Raw genomic sequence first — 16,891 nt, 5'->3', positions numbered from 1 at the left:
CAGTGTGGAGGCCAAAACTGGGAGAAAAATATGCATTTTCAAACGAAAACGAATTAGTGTGGACAAGTCATTCGATTATTGACAACTGATTAGTTAAAAACAGTAGTTTAGCACTGAAACAACGGAAGTGAATGAGAATGATTGCTAAAAAACACCAAACGAAATGGCAAAAGTTCAAAAACAGAGAGTAGTGCAGAGAGCGACGTGTGCTTCTTTTGAGACTTTTTTTCGCTGGAGGAGAATAAATGCACGAACTAACTGGACAATTTTTTTGTTTTTGTCTGAACTTAGGTTATTTTATATTGTTTACTTGTTTGTTAAACTGTTGTACAAAAGTAATACCACACTGGTAATCACGCTAATGTTCACAGGCTAATATACGAGCTTGCTTGTGGTCCTGTGATTGTTGCTAAATTGACTTCTTATCAAAATATTTGTTTGTTGAAGCACTAGCCTGCTATACATAGTTGATGCTAATATGTATTTAATTATTTTATATATGCTGGTCAATCTTAAAATACACCAGCAAAACGATTAATCTACAAGACACCTATGCGCTATGAAGATTTTCGTAGTTTTATGCCATAGCTTCGAACTAATAACCGTCGGCTAAAAGGAAAATACAACACCTCTGTGAGGACCTCCCCTTTAAACGCTCCAGCTCTCTTTTGCCTGTCGACACTCTCACTTACAATCGGATGCGTTCAGACGATCTTTACTGTTCTTCTCATATTGTCATATATTCTCCAGGATATCGGACATTCTTTGTCAGTTTATTTGGCGCGTCTTTTTATTTTCTTGACACATTGTAACATTCGCACCGCGGGACACGCGACTGGAGTTCCATTAGAATTTCATCTGAAATCACAAATGTGAGTAACATCAACTTGATCTTCTCAAAGCTATTTCATTTTCAGATAGCAACTCATTATGACCTGAAACGAAAGTGTCAGATGTTTATAGAAGAAGCACGTCTATTCTCGTTTAGAAGTTCTCGACTGGGATCTCACAGAGTCGTTTAATTAAAAATGTAATTATTCGAATTTTACTGGCAATGTTGATTTGAAGGAGTTTATGTGAAATAATTTCATCTGATGGTAGAACTGAAACGGTCTAATAATAATGTGTCCCGCTGGTGCAGCTGCGCATCTGAAGCACGTGTGAACCACTAGTTTGTTTGCTTTTGTTCTTAAGCAGCTTGTTGCAGGCATCAGTTCAGCAGCTTTATTTTCCATCTGCAAGAGTAGAAAGCCAATTAACCTCATACGGTATGTGGTTAATCTTTAAAACACCTCATACTGATCATAGGACTAAATATGTACATTGAAAAACCAGTACTTTTTAGACTTAAGAATGTGGATGTAAGCAGTTGCATTTGTTTTCTTTTTCTATTTGCATGTGGATCAGTGACGTTATGCTCACCTTTTTGTCTGGATGTATTTGAAATGCAATTTAAAGTAAAAAAAAAAAAAGACTCAAGTGGCCCTCTTATATGATATATATAAAGAGGACCCCTTTAGACTCTCATGACTGCCTATATAGTTTTAAAAGTATCAAACATTTTGGATTTTTTTTTTTATGTAAAACACTTTTTCTTCCCTGTTTTTACATTAAAGGATAGTTCATCCAAAAATTTAAATTCTTTCATCATGTACTCCCCTTCAGGCCATCCCAGATGTGTATGACTTTCTTTCTTCTGCTGAACACCAATGAAGATTTTTAGAAGAATATTTCAGCTCTTTAGGTCCATACAATTCAAGTGAATGGTGGGCAGAACTTTGAAGGTTAAAAAAAAAGCATATAAAGGCAGCTTAAAATTAATACATTAGACTTGTTTTTGGCAATTTGCATTCTTCATGCATATAGCCACAAACAGCGCAGGGAGAATTTATAGTAAAAAAGGATGTACACATTGATCTGTTTGAATGTATATGAATGTGGTCCTGTACTCAATGTGCAAGGAAAGTATTTTAATACCATTTACTTGATGTTTAGACCATTTGACCATTTTTAAGTCATTAAATCCATTTGTATTATTTTTTGTTGTTGTAGAAAATGCTATAAAAATGTATGAAACTAATATGGACACAAATAAATATTGGTAAATAATTTATTTACTATTTTACTATATATATATATATATATATATATATATACACACACACACACACAACATATGTTTTAAACTAAATTTTTAAAAGATTTCTCGTTTGTCTCACCTCAGAAAACCTAATTTGTCTATCACCCAAATCCTTACTTAAGTACAAAAATTTTATTTCAGATTGCCAACTGTTGGAGAGGGTGTTGGAAATGAAAAAAGTCTCCTGGTCAGTTACAGCCATGAACCACCTGTAATTCCAGGTCACTATTCCCAGGGATCGACCTTGGGTGAGCAATTGAGACATGAATTCAACAAATCCTCAGACTGGCAAAAGGCTCGTCTGTTCATTTTAAATTAATATATTCATTATCTGGTCTCATCCGTAATCTAGTTTCTTGACTGTAGGTTGATATTGGACATAAGGAGGGCCGAGTACTTGTCCTTGATACAAGAACTGGTGGACATTCACGAACAGATTAAAATGGCAAAGTGGTTAAAAGACTATTTAAGTTTCGGGAGCAAACGGGTGCCCCCACAACCGCCGAAACCAGATTACACTGAGAGTGAGATACTAAAGGCATATCGAGCACAGAAAAATCTGGATTTTGAAGATCCTTATGAAGATTTTGGCAACAGGATTAAAAATGACATTGGCTTGACTGAAGCACATCATATGGGCTTTGGCTCTCCTTTGAAATCCTCCAGTCTGGATATCAAGGTGGTTTCACCAAAGCATCGCCTCATTAAGGTGGACTCGCAAGACCTGGGACGGAGTAAGATTCTCTTGAGCTCTGTGTCGTTAGAGGAACCAACGGATCCGGTGAGTTTGTAAATCTAAGACCTTAAGAGTGTTATAGAACTGCAGTTATAGAGATAGACTATTATAGAAGATAAAGTTTGTAATTTTTTCAGTGTTAAAATACTTTCATTGATAACTATAAGTAAGCTGTTTTAGGTTGATTTCCCTGATAAGTGTAAACAGTGGTGCTATCAGGTTCCCCCCCCCCAACCAATAGTAGTGTTCGTGAAAACAGTTTAAAAACAATAGTTATTTTTGCAATTCTGTTTGGTGATGCTATTGGTGCAAAAATTGTAAATAGTATTAAATAACTTGTGTTTCAGAAAAAATTGGCTAGTTAGTTTGCAAATTTCTTCTCCACCCAGCAAAAATAATTCCATTTGTTTTTAAATCTGTTCCTGCACTGCTGAACGAATCTTTCTTGTTCGCTTCCATTGCTTTGGTGGTAATCACCAGTGGAGTCAATGATTGAATAATTTACTCAGAACTTAAATGTTAATTTGTCTCCACCTATTGGAGTAAATATGCAATGCCAGAAATGGTCACTGAATGATAAACAATGAATTAAACGACCACTATTTGGAAAGTCACGAGCATGGAGAAGTCATAGTGCTGTTGGAACACCACTTGTCCAATCAGATTCAAGGACCAGAACTAACCATTGTATAATAAATGGCTAAATATTGACATTATATCGACTATAGCCCACGCAGCTCTAGATATACTACGAGATATCTGCATTGGCTAGATTTCTGCATCAGCTATTGAAAACCCCATTGGTCAACCTCAAATATATGCCAAATATACACCATTTACTGCGTTTAAAAGTGTTTGGTAGTAAAAAAACGGTAATACCCCAAACCATCAAGTCATGCAATATATTAAACTAACTGTCAAAAAGTGACATTAACCCAGCGTTATATTTCGACTCCCAGAGCTCCAAAGGTGTCAAACCCCCTTGATCCAGCACAAATAAAGCTCCTGAATAATACATAGCATTTAGTTAGGCTTGTGGGAAGGGGGTGGCCCCATGGAGAATACTCACAAGAGCCTGAAAGGTTCTTTCCTGTGATCAGACACCAAGTACAGACCCTATACTGGCAGCCAGTGGAGGTATCCAAACACACACATGGGCACAGACAGACAACAGCCTGTGGATGCTTCAGTGGAGACTTACTGCTTGTAATCAGTGCCAGTGATGGGTGTGCTGATTGGTTTGGCTTGCAGGAAGAGCCACTGCTGTCGCCCTATGCAGTGCCATGTATTTAAATCACAATTTAAGTGCAAGACTCTAAGTGCTTTGTCTTAAATGCAGCTTGTGAGCACTGGTACGCATCATTCCCTGTTAACCTTCATTAATTTCCACTGTAATCCTAATTAAGTTTTTATTGTGTTCCTAATGAACATTTAAAATGTACTGTCATCCTATTCCTGTTAAAGATCATCCAGACAATGGCCGATTTGCACAGTGTCTTGTAGGAAATTGGGAGATTATTGCATGGTGTACTCTACTGGCCTCGCCACAAACAAATATTTATTTTATGTTTAGTAACATATTTAAAATTCATCAGAAATATTAATATGTTTTTCTTGACAAACAATAACTTAATGACTTAATTTGTTAGGTTTTTATTTGCAAAAAGAACTGCAAAAATTATTTTTACTCAATATATGTGTTCAATTAATATTTATGCTCATTAGACTATCATCTTATAACTATAATGCAACACCATGAAATCTATTATTCATTTACACTTTTGTTGGAAATCAATGACATACTGCGCAAAACATTGCTTTGTTTGATTCCATTTATTTGACACTTCCAAGTGTTACACTATTACAAGTCATTCTCAGAATTTATGTTAGCCAGCTAGATAAGTTTACCTTTGTTACAAATTTACATCAGCAGATTTAAAAGCAAAATGTTTATGTTTTCCAGGCATTAAAACATATCTAAATGATCTACGAATGTAGATGTAGTGAGACAACTTTTTTCCAATAGAGCAGGTAACGGTTCCATCAACTGGCCCGAAACTCTCATCTTTGTTGATGAGCCCTTTGTGTTTTTATGGAGAGCTGGATGAAGGTTGCTGTCCAGAGCCTTTGGCTAAAGCCCTTATTTGAGAAACCATATGGCTGCCTTTGTAGTTGTGCCATTTGACTGTGGGGTTCCTCCTGTGCCTGGATTGAGAGACAAACGCACCACCTAACATACTCATCAACACCTCCCTACAGCCGCCTCCTGCTTCACAGTAGAAGACAGGCTTTTTTTATGCCTGTCTCATGCTGTATGGCGTAGTTGCTGAATGTACCCATTTTTAAAGGATGTTATGTTTGAGGTGATGCTCTTAAATGGGACTTTTTCTTGCTCTTTTGAAAATACAGTATTATCACATGGCTTGTTGAGTGCATTACCACGGAGACATAGCGTATGTGGAGGCTTCACGCATCCACGCACAACTCGCCACATGCCCCACTGAGAGCGAACCACATTATAGCGACCACAAAGAGGTTACACCAATGTGACTACCCACCCTAGCAACCGGGCCAATTTGGTTGCTTAGGAGACCTGGCTAGAGTCACTCAGCAAGCCAGGTCTCCTAAGTAACCAAATTGGCCCGGTTGCGAGGGAGGGTAGAGTCACATTGGGTAACCACCTCGTGGTCACTATTATGTGGTTCGTTGTCAGTGGGGTACGTGGTAAGTTGAATGTGGATGCCATGGTGGATGGCGTGAAGCCTCCACACGCGCTATGTCTCTGTGGCAATGCACTCCACAAGTCACGTGATAAGATGGTCTAAGACGCAGAGGCAGCTGGTATTTATCTTCCACCACCCGGATTGAGGCGAGTCACTATGCGACCATGAGGACGTAAAAAGTGCATTTGGAATTGGGCATTCCAAATTGGGTGAAAAAGGGGAAAAAAAAATCAAATAAAATAACCCACCACCACACATACATATCCTCTGGTAATGACTGTATTATAATTCAGGAACCAAATGATTTTCATGACATTTGGAATTTTTTTTTTTCCGGTGATACAGAGAGAAAACAGGAATAAAATACTTGTCTCTTGTACTTTCATTAAGCGCCGCAGCAACCCTTCAGTGTGAGACAAGAAGAGTAGACCGATTTCCAACCAAATGACTCTTTTTGAGCTGGTTCGTTCGAATATACAGTGCAAGACATAACACACGATTCCCAAAGAAAGTATTCTTTTGAGCCAATTCTTTTTAGTGAATTGACAACTACAGCACTACCAGTGTTGTCCAGTTCCTAAATGAATGACTCCATATCAAAGAATCAGTTGGAGCTGACTGAATTAACTCACTCCAAATAAACCCTGAGTTACTAACTGATTGTTCAACAACATGTATTTTAAAATACAAATGTAGTTTTTTTGTAATAAGGAAATAATCTGAAAAATAATTCAATATGGACTATCTGGCAATTAAGTATTTCATAAATAATAAAACAATACAGTTCTTTAAAAAATAAGTTTCATTTGAAACATTCTTACAGTATTGTGTATTTGTCCCTCATACCTGTAAAATCCACTTGTGAAATGCAATAAAAAAAAAAAAGAATAAAATACATTTGTCTGGCAAGAAATCTGAATGGATAGTAATTGTTTCATCTACCTTGTCTGGTGGGCTAAAAGGTTAATTTTGGACCCTGTTCTGGCGTGAAACCGCCCAAGTTGTCACGTGAAACAAGGCGTAAACGGCGCAGGTTGTGGTGCGAAACGGCGCAGGTTTTTGTGTTGGGTCAGCCAATCATGACGTGTAATTTACACGTCTAAAAATATTTTAGATTAACATGGAAGACATTGGTTAGGAAACTCTTTAGGCTACAAAATGGACATGAAAAACAAATCCATCTATTTCTGTGCAAGAAACCTTCACTATCACAACAAGAAATAACGTGATCCCTTTAAAATGGCAATCGTGTGACAGAAGATGTAATTATTTCCCTTCATAAATCTGATCCTTCAGCAAACTGAGATAATCTCCAATTGAATTATTTTTTTATTTCTTCTCCTGGATGAGGAGCAGTGTCACATGACTTTGCTGTTGGTTTCAGGTGATCCCCTCAGCTCCTGTCATGGGCGATGCAGACTACTCTGACCCCTTTGATGCTCGTTCTGAAACTGTCCAGGGGGCGATTACTCCTGAGTACAATGGATACATGGAGCCCTATGAGGCCCAAAAAGTGATCACAGGTCAGTTGAATATTCTCTCTCTCTCTCTCTCTCTCTCTCTCTCTCTCTCTTTCTTTCTTTCTTTCTTTCTTTCTTATATATATATATATTAATTAGTGAGGGGAAAAAAGTATTTGATCCCCTGCTGATTTTGTTTATTTGAACAGTGAGAGACAGAATAACAACAAAAAAATCCAGAAAAACACATGTTATAAATTGAATTGCATTTTAATGAGGGAAATATGTATTCGACCCCCTGTCAATCAGAGATTTCTGGCTCCCAGGTGTCTTTTATACAGGTAACGAGCTGAGATTAGGAGCACACTCTTAAAGGGAGTGCTTCTAATCTCAGTTTGTTACCTGTATAACAGACACCTGTTCACAGAAGCAATCAATCAATCAGATTCCAAACTCTCCACCATGGCCAAGACCAAAGAGCTGTCCAAGGATGTCAGGGACAAGATTGTAGATCTACACAAGGCTGGAATGGGCTACAAGACCATCACCAAGCAGCTTGGTGAGAAGGTGACAACAGTTGGTGCGATTATTCGCAAATGGAAGAAACACAAAAGAACTGTCAATCTCCCTCAGTCCATGCTCCATGCAAGATCTCACCACATGGAGTTGCAATGTTCATGAGAACGGTGAGGAATCAGCTCAGAACTACATGGGAGGATCTTGTCAATGATCTCAAGGCAGCTGGGACCATAGTCACCAAGCAAACAATTGGTAACAAACTATGCCGTGAAGGACTGAAATCCTGCAGCGCCTGCAAAGTCTCCCTGCTCAAGAAAGCACATGTCCAGGCCCGTCTGAAGTTTGCCAATGAACATCTGAATGATTCAGAGAACTGGGTGAAAGTGTTGTGGTCAGATTAGACCAAAATTGAGCTCTCTGGCATCAACTCAACTCGCCGTGTTTGGAAGAGGAGGAATGCTGCCTATGACCCCAAGAACACCATCCCCACCGTCAGGGGACAGGACAACTTCACCGCATCAAAGGGACGATGAACAGGGCCTTGTACCGTCATATCTTGGGTGAGAAACTTCTTCCCTCAGCCAGGGCATTGAAAGTGGGTCGTGGATGTGTATTCCAGCATGACACTGACCCAAAACACATGGCCAAGGCAACAAAGGAGTGGCTCAAGAAGAAGCACATTAAGGTCCTGGAGTGGCCTAGCCAGTCTCCAGACCTTAATCCCATAGAAAATATGTGGAGGGAGCTGAAGGTTCGAGTTGCCAAACGTCAGCCTCGAAACCTTAATGACTTGGAGAAGATCTGCAAAGAGGTGTGGGACAAAATCCCTCCTGAGATGTGTACAAACCTAGTGGCCAACTACAAGAAACATCTGACCTCTGTGATTTGCCAACAAGGATTTTGCCACCAAGTACTAAGTCATGTTTTGCAGAGGGGTCAAATACTTATTTCCCTCATTAAAATGAAATTCAATTTATAAAATTTTTGACATGTTTTTCTGGATTTTTTTTTGTTGTTATTCTGTCTCTCACTGTTCAAATGAACCTACCATTAAAATGATATACTGATCATTTGTTTGACAGTGGGCAAACGTACAATATCAGCAGAGGATTGAATACTTTTTTCCCTCACTTTATATGTGTTTCTGTGTATGTGTATATATATTAGTGATGTCAGTCAATGACATTTTCTTTTATAGATATTAATCGCATAATTATTTTTTGTTAATTGCATATGATCGCAGATTTTGAAAGTGCTGAAATGTAAAAAAATTAAGTCTGAAATTGACATACACTTAGGTTGAAGTAATTAAAACAAATGTAACCACTCCACAGATTTAATATTAGCAAACAATTGTTTACAGACCAATTGTTTAACATTTAATTGACTATAACACAATTCCAGTGGGTCAGAAGTTTACATACACTAAGTTAACTGTGCCCTTAAGCAGCTTGGAAAATTCCAGAAAACGATGTCAAGCCTTTAGGCAATTCGCTTCTGATAGTATGTGTACTGAATTGGAGGTGTACTTGTGGATGTATTTTAAGGCCTACCTTCAAACTCAATGCCTCTTTACTTGACATCATGGGAAAATCAAAAATAATCAGCCAAGACCTCAGAAAAAAAACTGTGGACCTCCACAAGTCTGTTTCATCCTTAGGAGCAATTATCAAATGCCTGAAGGTACCACGTTCATCTGTACAAACAATAGTACGCAAGTATAAACAACATGGGACCACACAGCCATCATACCGCTAAGGAAGGAGATCCTTTCTGTGTCTTCGAGATGAATGTAGTTTGGTGTGAAAACTGCAAGTCAATCCCAGAATAACAGCAAAGGACCTTGTGAAGATGTAGGAAAAAGGTAAAGTATCTATATCCACAGTAAAACGAGTCCTTTATCAACATAACCTGACAGGCTGTTCAGCAAGGAAGAAGCCAATGCTGTAAAACCACCATAAAAAGCCAGACTACAGTTTGCAAGTGCACATGGGGACAGAGATCTTACTTTTTGGAAGAATGTCCTCTGGTCTGATGAAACAAAAATTTAACTTATGTGGATATATTGAAGCAACATCTCAAGAAATCAGCCGGGAAGTTAAAGCTTGGTCGCAAATTGGTCTTCCAAATGGACAATGACCCCAAACATACCTCCAAAGTTGTGGCCAAATGGCTTAACCCTCTGGGGTCGACGGACGCGCCGGCGCATCCTGCTGGATATTTTCGTCATTACAGCAGAAACAACTTAAAATACTCCATCATTTTTGGGTATACAGATAAGTGTAAGACATCATTAGAGACTTTAAAGGGTCTACTTTTATTTTAAAAGTGTACTTTGTACTTTGTACATTCACAATAACGACAAAATCTTGTGCTTTTGTAAAATAAAGAAAATAAAAAGGGTGAGGTTTCAGCAGTCTCACGAGCATATTTCAGAAACATGTCACAAAAATGAACTGAAACTCCGCAAATACTTATCACACAAACATGAAACGTATAGTAAGGAAGAGATAACATTTTCCTCAGAAGAAGAGCGGGACTCCGATGAACATTTGTATTTTGAAGAGAGACTTGGTCCAGCCGAGGATACAATTTCAGACGAGTAAGTCATTGAGTTTTCATTAGTTGACATGCTATTTTATATAAACATGTACATATTTTACTAGTGGGACTGTTTCCAGAATTGCCAGCCAGGATTCAGAGTATTGACATTTGAAATATGACTCCTAAGCAAGTTTAGTTACATTTAAATGCTGTTTCTGCTAAATTGTATTTAAATTGTATACTGTATGATATAAATATGATATGTAATATGATATTAAATTATATGAATGTTTAGATTATATTTTAAATTGCATTTATGCTGCCTCATTATCATCAACAAAGCTTGTGCATGCAAATATGTGTTCAGGCTAAATTAGTAAAATGTACTTTAAATATGCCCATATTAGAAAATCAGCATATTATAATGATTTCTGAAGGATCATGTGACACTGAAGACTGCAGTAATGATGCTGAAAAATCAGCTTTGATCACAAATTGCTTTTTACAATATATTTAAATAGAAAACTGTTCTCTTAAATTGTAAAAGGAGTTCAGAATATCAATGTTGTTCTCTTACGAGAGGTTCTCTGGTATTGCATAAGCTAGCTTACGCTACGGAAAGATTCATCTTCTGCGATATTGAAGCCAAAAAAATTATCCTTAATTTTGTATCATTGTCAACGCAGTGCAGCAACTGCAGACCTTGAGCGGGCTAGCTAGCGAGCTCATTGGTTGCTCTGCGGCAACTGCTGCAGCCTATAGACAAACTTGGGCGAACTCGCGTCCAATGAGAGACGTCCGCGCGCTTACTGCATCAAAGCCTGCCAAAATGGGCGTGGCTAGAGTGCATATAAGCGTAGTTCGTAGGCTGGAACCCTGATTTTCATCTCTTCAGCGAAGCTCTTCGCATCTCTCGAGACCCGCACCACCGTCCCCACCTCCATCAGCGGACACTGATCCCGGAAGTGGCCCGGGTCTCCGCACCTCCAACAGGCCGGCCCAGGCGTTGCGGCCGCACTTGTGCTGGCGGGCGCCCCCACCTGAGGAGGAGAGCGGCTGAAAGACGGGGAATGGGAGGGCGCATTCTCCCACGGCCGGGGAGCAGGTCTCTGGAACCCTCCACGCCTGCGCGGGGCAGTAACGGGCCCTGGGGAGAGAACAGAAGGAAAAAACACAGGGGAGGGGGCGAGGGCCTGGGCAGATACAAGGGAAGGGGAGAGAGAGAGAGACGAAGAAGAGGGCTCGTCCGCCCTCGGGATCGCCGCCAAGTGGTCCTCCGCCAACCGAACAGCTTCCTCCAGCGACGCCGGGCGATGGCACTGGACCCACCCCGCCGTCTTCCGAGGCAGCCGTTGAATGAACTGTTCCAGTACCACCTGGTCGATTACTCCCTCGACGTCGCGGTCCCCCGCGAGCAGCCACCTCCGACAGGCGTCTCGGAGCCGTTGAGCGAACGCGAAGGGGCGATCGGACGTTCCTAGCTTCATGCCCCGGAAGAGCTGCTGTACGGGCGACGCCCCCGCGGGGTCCTTGACGTCATCCGCGAAGCGTTGGAGGAGGGACCTTCTAATAGTAAAAATGAAATTCAGTTCGTTCTCGATCTTAGAGCAAAACTCCACACACTGGGGCGATTAACACAGGAGAATTTGCTCCAAGCTCAAGAACGCCAACGCCGGCTGTATGACAGGGGTGCTCGGCTACGGGAATTTGCACCGGGAGATAAGGTACTCGTATTACTCCCAACATCGAGCTCTAAATTACTCGCCAAGTGGCAAGGACCCTTTGAGGTCACACGACGAAGTTGGGGATCTCGATTATGAAGTTAAGCGTACCGATAGAGGGGCGACATCAAATTTATCACCTCAACCTCCTGAAATTATGGAGGGAGGAGGCAGCCTCTGTGACGTTGGCCACTGTAGTTCCGGAGAGAGCGGAGCTCGGGCCGGAGGTAAACAAAAACTACAATCTTAACACTCCGGTTACTTGTGGAGACCAACTCTCACCGCGGCAACTCACAGAGGTTTCTGAATTACAAAAGGAATTTGCGGATGTGTTTTCCCCTCTACCGGGCCGTACAAACATCATACAGCACCACATCGAGACCGAGCCGGGCGCTGTGGTGCGTTGCCGCCCCTATCGCTTACCCGAACATAAAAAGAAAATAGTACGGGAAGAATTAGATGCGATGCTCGATATGGGCGTAATAGAGGAATCCCACAGTGATTGGTCCAGCCCGGTTGTTCTTGTTCCCAAGAGTGATGGGTCTGTTCGATTCTGTGTGGATTACAGGAAAGTCAACGCGGTGTCTAAATTTGACGCATACCCAATGCCCCGTGTTGATGAACTGCTCGATCGGTTAGGTACTGCTCGATTTTATTCGACCTTGGATTTAACAAAGGGTTATTGGCAGATCCCCTTGACACCAATGTCCCGTGAGAAAACAGCCTTCACTACGCCGTTTGGGTTACACCAATTTGTGACGCTTCCTTTCGGTTTGTTTGGGGCACCAGCCACGTTTCAGCGACTCCTGGATCGGATCCTCAGACCGCACACCGCGTACGCCGCTGCCTATTTAGATGATATTATCATTTATAGCAATGATTGGCAGCGGCACATGCAACATCTGAGGGCCGTCCTGAGATCGCTGCGGCGGGCGGGCTCACGGCAAACCCTAAGAAGTCGCTGATTGGCGTGTGGAGGTACGGTATCTGGGGTTCCACTTGGGTCATGGCCAGGTGCGCCCCCAAATTGATAAGACCGCAGCGATTGCGACTTGCCCTAGACCTAAGACCAAAAAGGGGGTGAGGCAGTTTCTGGGGCTGGCTGGCTATTATAGAAGGTTTGTGCCTAATTATTCGGACGTCACCAGCCCGCTGACTGACCTCACTAAAAAAGGGGGCTCCAGATCCGGTCCAGTGGTCGGAGCAGTGCCAACAGGTGTTTATGCAGGTTAAAGCCGCACTTTGTGGGGGGCCGCTTCCTCATGCGCCTGACTTCTCTCTCCCCTTTTATTACAGACGGACGCTTCAGACAGAGGGCTGGGGGCCGTACTCTCGCAGGTGGTGGAGGGAGAGGAGCGCCCGGTGCTGTACATTAGCCGTAAGCTCTCCTTAAGGGAGACTAAGTACAGCACCATGGAGAAGGAGTGTTTGGCCATCAAGTGGGCGGTCCTCACCCTCCGTTACTACCTGCTGGGGCGGGCCTTCACCCTCTGTTCGGATCACGCCCCACTGCAGTGGCTCCATCGCATGAAGGATACTAACGCCCGGATCACCCGTTGGTATCTAGCTCTCCAGCCCTTTAAATTCAAGGTGGTCCACAGACCGGGGGTGCAGATGGCTGTCGCCGACTTCCTCTCCAGAAATGGGGGGGGGGGGTGGTAGGCAGGCCGGATGACGCCCCGGCCTGAGTCGGGCGGTGGGGGTATGTGGCAGCGGGGGCGTGGTCAAGCGCCCGTCCGGGAGAGAAAAGCGGTAAGGGCGCTTACACCTGAGCTAAATTATGTCTAAACACCTGTCTCTAATTTCAGTGAGTACGAGGAGAGCGGCATAAAAAGGCAGCGAGAGGGCCCCAGAGGAGAGAGATGACATGCGAACCCAGTGTTTGGCATTGTGTTGTATTGTGTTTGTAAAATAAGATTGTACGGAACAAAAAGGGAATTAAAACCTTACCTTGTGGTGAAGACCTGTTTCCTGTCCTCCTTCCTTGGGAAGTGTTACACAAACCTTCTGTGCAAAAGGGCCATAGAGAAAGTGCCGCCTTCGCTGAGCGAGTCGGGGTTTTACAGCCATTATTTTCTTGTTCCCAAGAAAGACGGCGGCCTCAGACCAATATTAGATCTCAGGGGTTTGAACAAGGTGCTTGCAAAAAGACCGTTCAAAATGCTTACAATCAGGAAACTCCTCGCGCATACGCGCCAGGGGGACTGGTTTATCTCTCTCGATCTGAAAGATGCCTACTTTCAGATTCAGATAAATCCCCGTCACAGGCCATTCTTGAGATTCGCCTCGACGGCCAGGTTTATCAATACACCGTCCTTCCGTTCGGCCTGTCTTTAGCACCCGTACTTTCATGAAGTGCATGGATGCGGCGCTCGCACCCCTGCAGAGTCAGGGCTTGCGAATTCTGAACTATTTGGACGACTGGCTGATTATGGCACAGTCACATACGGAGCTTCTGTCTCACAGAACAGTTCTCCTCAGCCATCTGAACAGTTTGGGTCTTGCAGTCAATTGGACCAAGAGCTCACTACAGCCCAGTCAGGCAATTTCCTTCCTTGGAATAGAACTAGACTCCATGGCAATGACGGCTCGCTTATCTACACAGCGCGCGCGCGGTGTTCAGCGACTAGCCGCGTGCTTTCAGATGAACAGCCTCACGCCTCTGAAGAAATTTCAGAGAGTGCTAGGTTACATGGCCTCAGCCACAGCAGTACTTCAGCTGGGTTTACTGCGCCCGCTTCAGCATTGGCTAAACACCTGCGCGTCTCGCCGGGCTTGGGCCACAGGCCGCCAGCCGATCAAGGTGACTCAGACCTGTATTTCAGCTCTGCAGCCCTGGACAGTGGCCGAATGGTATCAGCGGGGAGTGACGATGGGAGCTGTATCTCGCCGAAAAGTCATCTCGACAGACGCGTCCAACACGGGTTGGGGCGCGGTCTGCGAGGGCTCTCCGGTTTTTGGCCTATGGTAAATTCAGGAAAAGCTTCTTTCACATAAATTGTCTGGAAATGATAGCGGTCGAGTACGCGCTTGTGCGCTTTCTCACGGTCATTCAGGGTCACCACGTCCTGGTCCGTTCGGACAACAGATCTGTGGTATCCTACCTAAACCGTCAGGGCGGTGTCAGATCCAGGAACCTCTTCCATCTGACGAAACGCATACTGAGTTGGTCCCAGTGCCACCTGCGCTCGCTGAGGGCGACGCACGTGCCAGGCCACCTGAACGACGGCCCAGACAGACTGTCCAGAGACAATATTCCTCCAGGGGAATGGTCCCTGCACGCTCAAACAGTCCAGAAGTTATGGCACATATTCGGCAGAGCAGAGATAGACCTCTTGCGTCAGAAGAGAACTCTCACTGCCCAATATTTTTCTCAAAAAGCGAGGACGCGCTGGCCCAGGACTGGCCCAACCGCCCGCTTTACGCCTTCCCTCCCGTCTCGCTATTGCCACAGGTAATGCAGAGGATCAGGAAGCAGCGTCACTCGGTGCTCCTCATAGCCCGCGTTGGGAGAATCAGACATGGTTCCCGGAGCTTACGCAGCTGTCACTGACAGCGCCGTGGCCCATCCCAGTGAGAGCAGATCTCCTCTCTCAAGCTCGCGGCACGATCTGGCATCCCCACCCAGAGCGCTGGGCGCTGCACGCGTGGGTGATCAACGACTACCCGTCGCTCTGCCAGAAGGGGTAATAAACACCATCATACACGCTAGAGCCCCTTCCACGAGAAGACTCTATGCGTCAAAATGGTCTGTGTTTTCAAAATAGTGCACCGACAGAGACCTGGACCCACGGACATATGGGGTGTAGTCGCTGCTTGTGTTTTTACAAAAGCTGCTGGATAAGGGCAGATCCCCATCCACGCTCAAAGTGTATGTGGCGGCCATCGCGGCGTTCGCCGAACCCCTGCACGGCCAGTCACTGGGAAAAAACGAGCTGGTCATCCGCTTCCTCAAGGGAGCTAGAAGGATGAACCCCCCGCGTCCCCCATCGGTTCCTATCTGGGATCTTTCTATAGTTCTCAAAACTATGAAAGCCCTTCCATTCGAACCGCTTCAATCCGTGGATTTGAAATACCTTTCACTCAAAACCGTTTTTCTGACTGCCCTGTCATCAGTCAAACGTGTGGGAGACCTTCACGCGCTGTCTGTCAGCGCTGCGTGTCTTGAGTTTGGACCAAGTGATTCCAAGTTCATTTTAAAGCCTAGACACGGCTATGTTCCCAAGGTGATCGGTACTCCTTTCAGAGCACAGTTCATTTCCCTATCGGCGCTGCCAGCATCCGATAGCGAACGCGACGCCAATCTCCTTTGCCCAGTCAGAGCACTGAGATTGTATACTGCACGCTCCGCCTCTTTCAGATGCTCTGAGCAGCTGCCCGTTGGGCATTAGGGCTGCCATGCCCATTGGGCATTAGGGCTCACTCCACTAGAGGCATGGCCTCATCGTGGGCATGGTCCAGCGGGATTTCCATTCACGACATATGTGTGGCAGCGGGCTGGGCTTCCCCCCCCACCTTTGTGAGATTTTACAATCTGGAAGTGCCCGCCCTGCAGGCAAAACTACTAGCGGTTTAATACGCTACAGCTCCCCTGGTGAGCTGCACTGATGGGACTCATTCCACACAGACCGGCACCGCCGCTCTGTCGTTCCCTTCCCACTATGTGCTTATGTATTACACACACACTGGCCCGCACTCTTGCCGGCCAAATATTATTTCCCCACTCACAAGGGCTCCCCCGGGTCCCCCTACCCCCGGGGCTCATGCAGTGGATGCTTGGCGCGCACGGCGTTGACAATGGATTCCCGTAGCGTAAGCTAGCTTACGCAATACGAGAGAACCTCTCGTAAGAGAACGAATCGGTTACCTAACGTAACCTTGGTTCTCTCTAGATGATGGAACGAGTATTGCGTAGCCGGCCGTGCTTCGCGCCACGGCGACTTTCGCTTCATTCAATGAAAACCAGGGTTCCAGCCTCACGAACTAAGCTTATATGCACTCTAGCCACGCCCATTTTGGCGGGCTTTGATGCAGTAAGCGCGCGGACG

The 16,891-nt window shown here is 44.1% G+C and overlaps 1 protein-coding gene across 2 annotated transcripts in view; it reads left to right on the top strand.

Annotated features, from left to right (window-relative positions):
• The first annotated feature begins 688 nt into the window (after nucleotides 1-688).
• LOC127641300 (SH2 domain-containing adapter protein F-like) overlaps nucleotides 689-16,891 on the top strand; it is a 45,365-nt gene continuing 29,162 nt past the window's right edge. Inside the window, exons 1-4 of one of the 2 annotated variants that reach the window (XM_052124210.1) lie at nucleotides 689-872; nucleotides 2,282-2,388; nucleotides 2,507-2,921; nucleotides 6,984-7,122. In XM_052124210.1, coding sequence (XP_051980170.1) covers nucleotides 2,583-2,921; nucleotides 6,984-7,122 — 478 coding nt within the window. In that variant the 5' untranslated portion in view covers nucleotides 689-872; nucleotides 2,282-2,388; nucleotides 2,507-2,582. Of the gene's footprint in view, nucleotides 873-2,281; nucleotides 2,922-6,983; nucleotides 7,123-16,891 lie in introns of both variants that reach the window. The other variant, XM_052124209.1, reaches the window with a different exon arrangement.

The sequence above is a fragment of the Xyrauchen texanus genome, chromosome 50, assembly GCF_025860055.1.
Source record: "Xyrauchen texanus isolate HMW12.3.18 chromosome 50, RBS_HiC_50CHRs, whole genome shotgun sequence".
In the NCBI taxonomy this organism is placed as follows: domain Eukaryota; kingdom Metazoa; phylum Chordata; class Actinopteri; order Cypriniformes; family Catostomidae; genus Xyrauchen; species Xyrauchen texanus.
The sequence above is the reverse complement of the archived record's forward strand: the minus strand, read 5'-3'. Positions and strand labels throughout refer to the sequence as shown.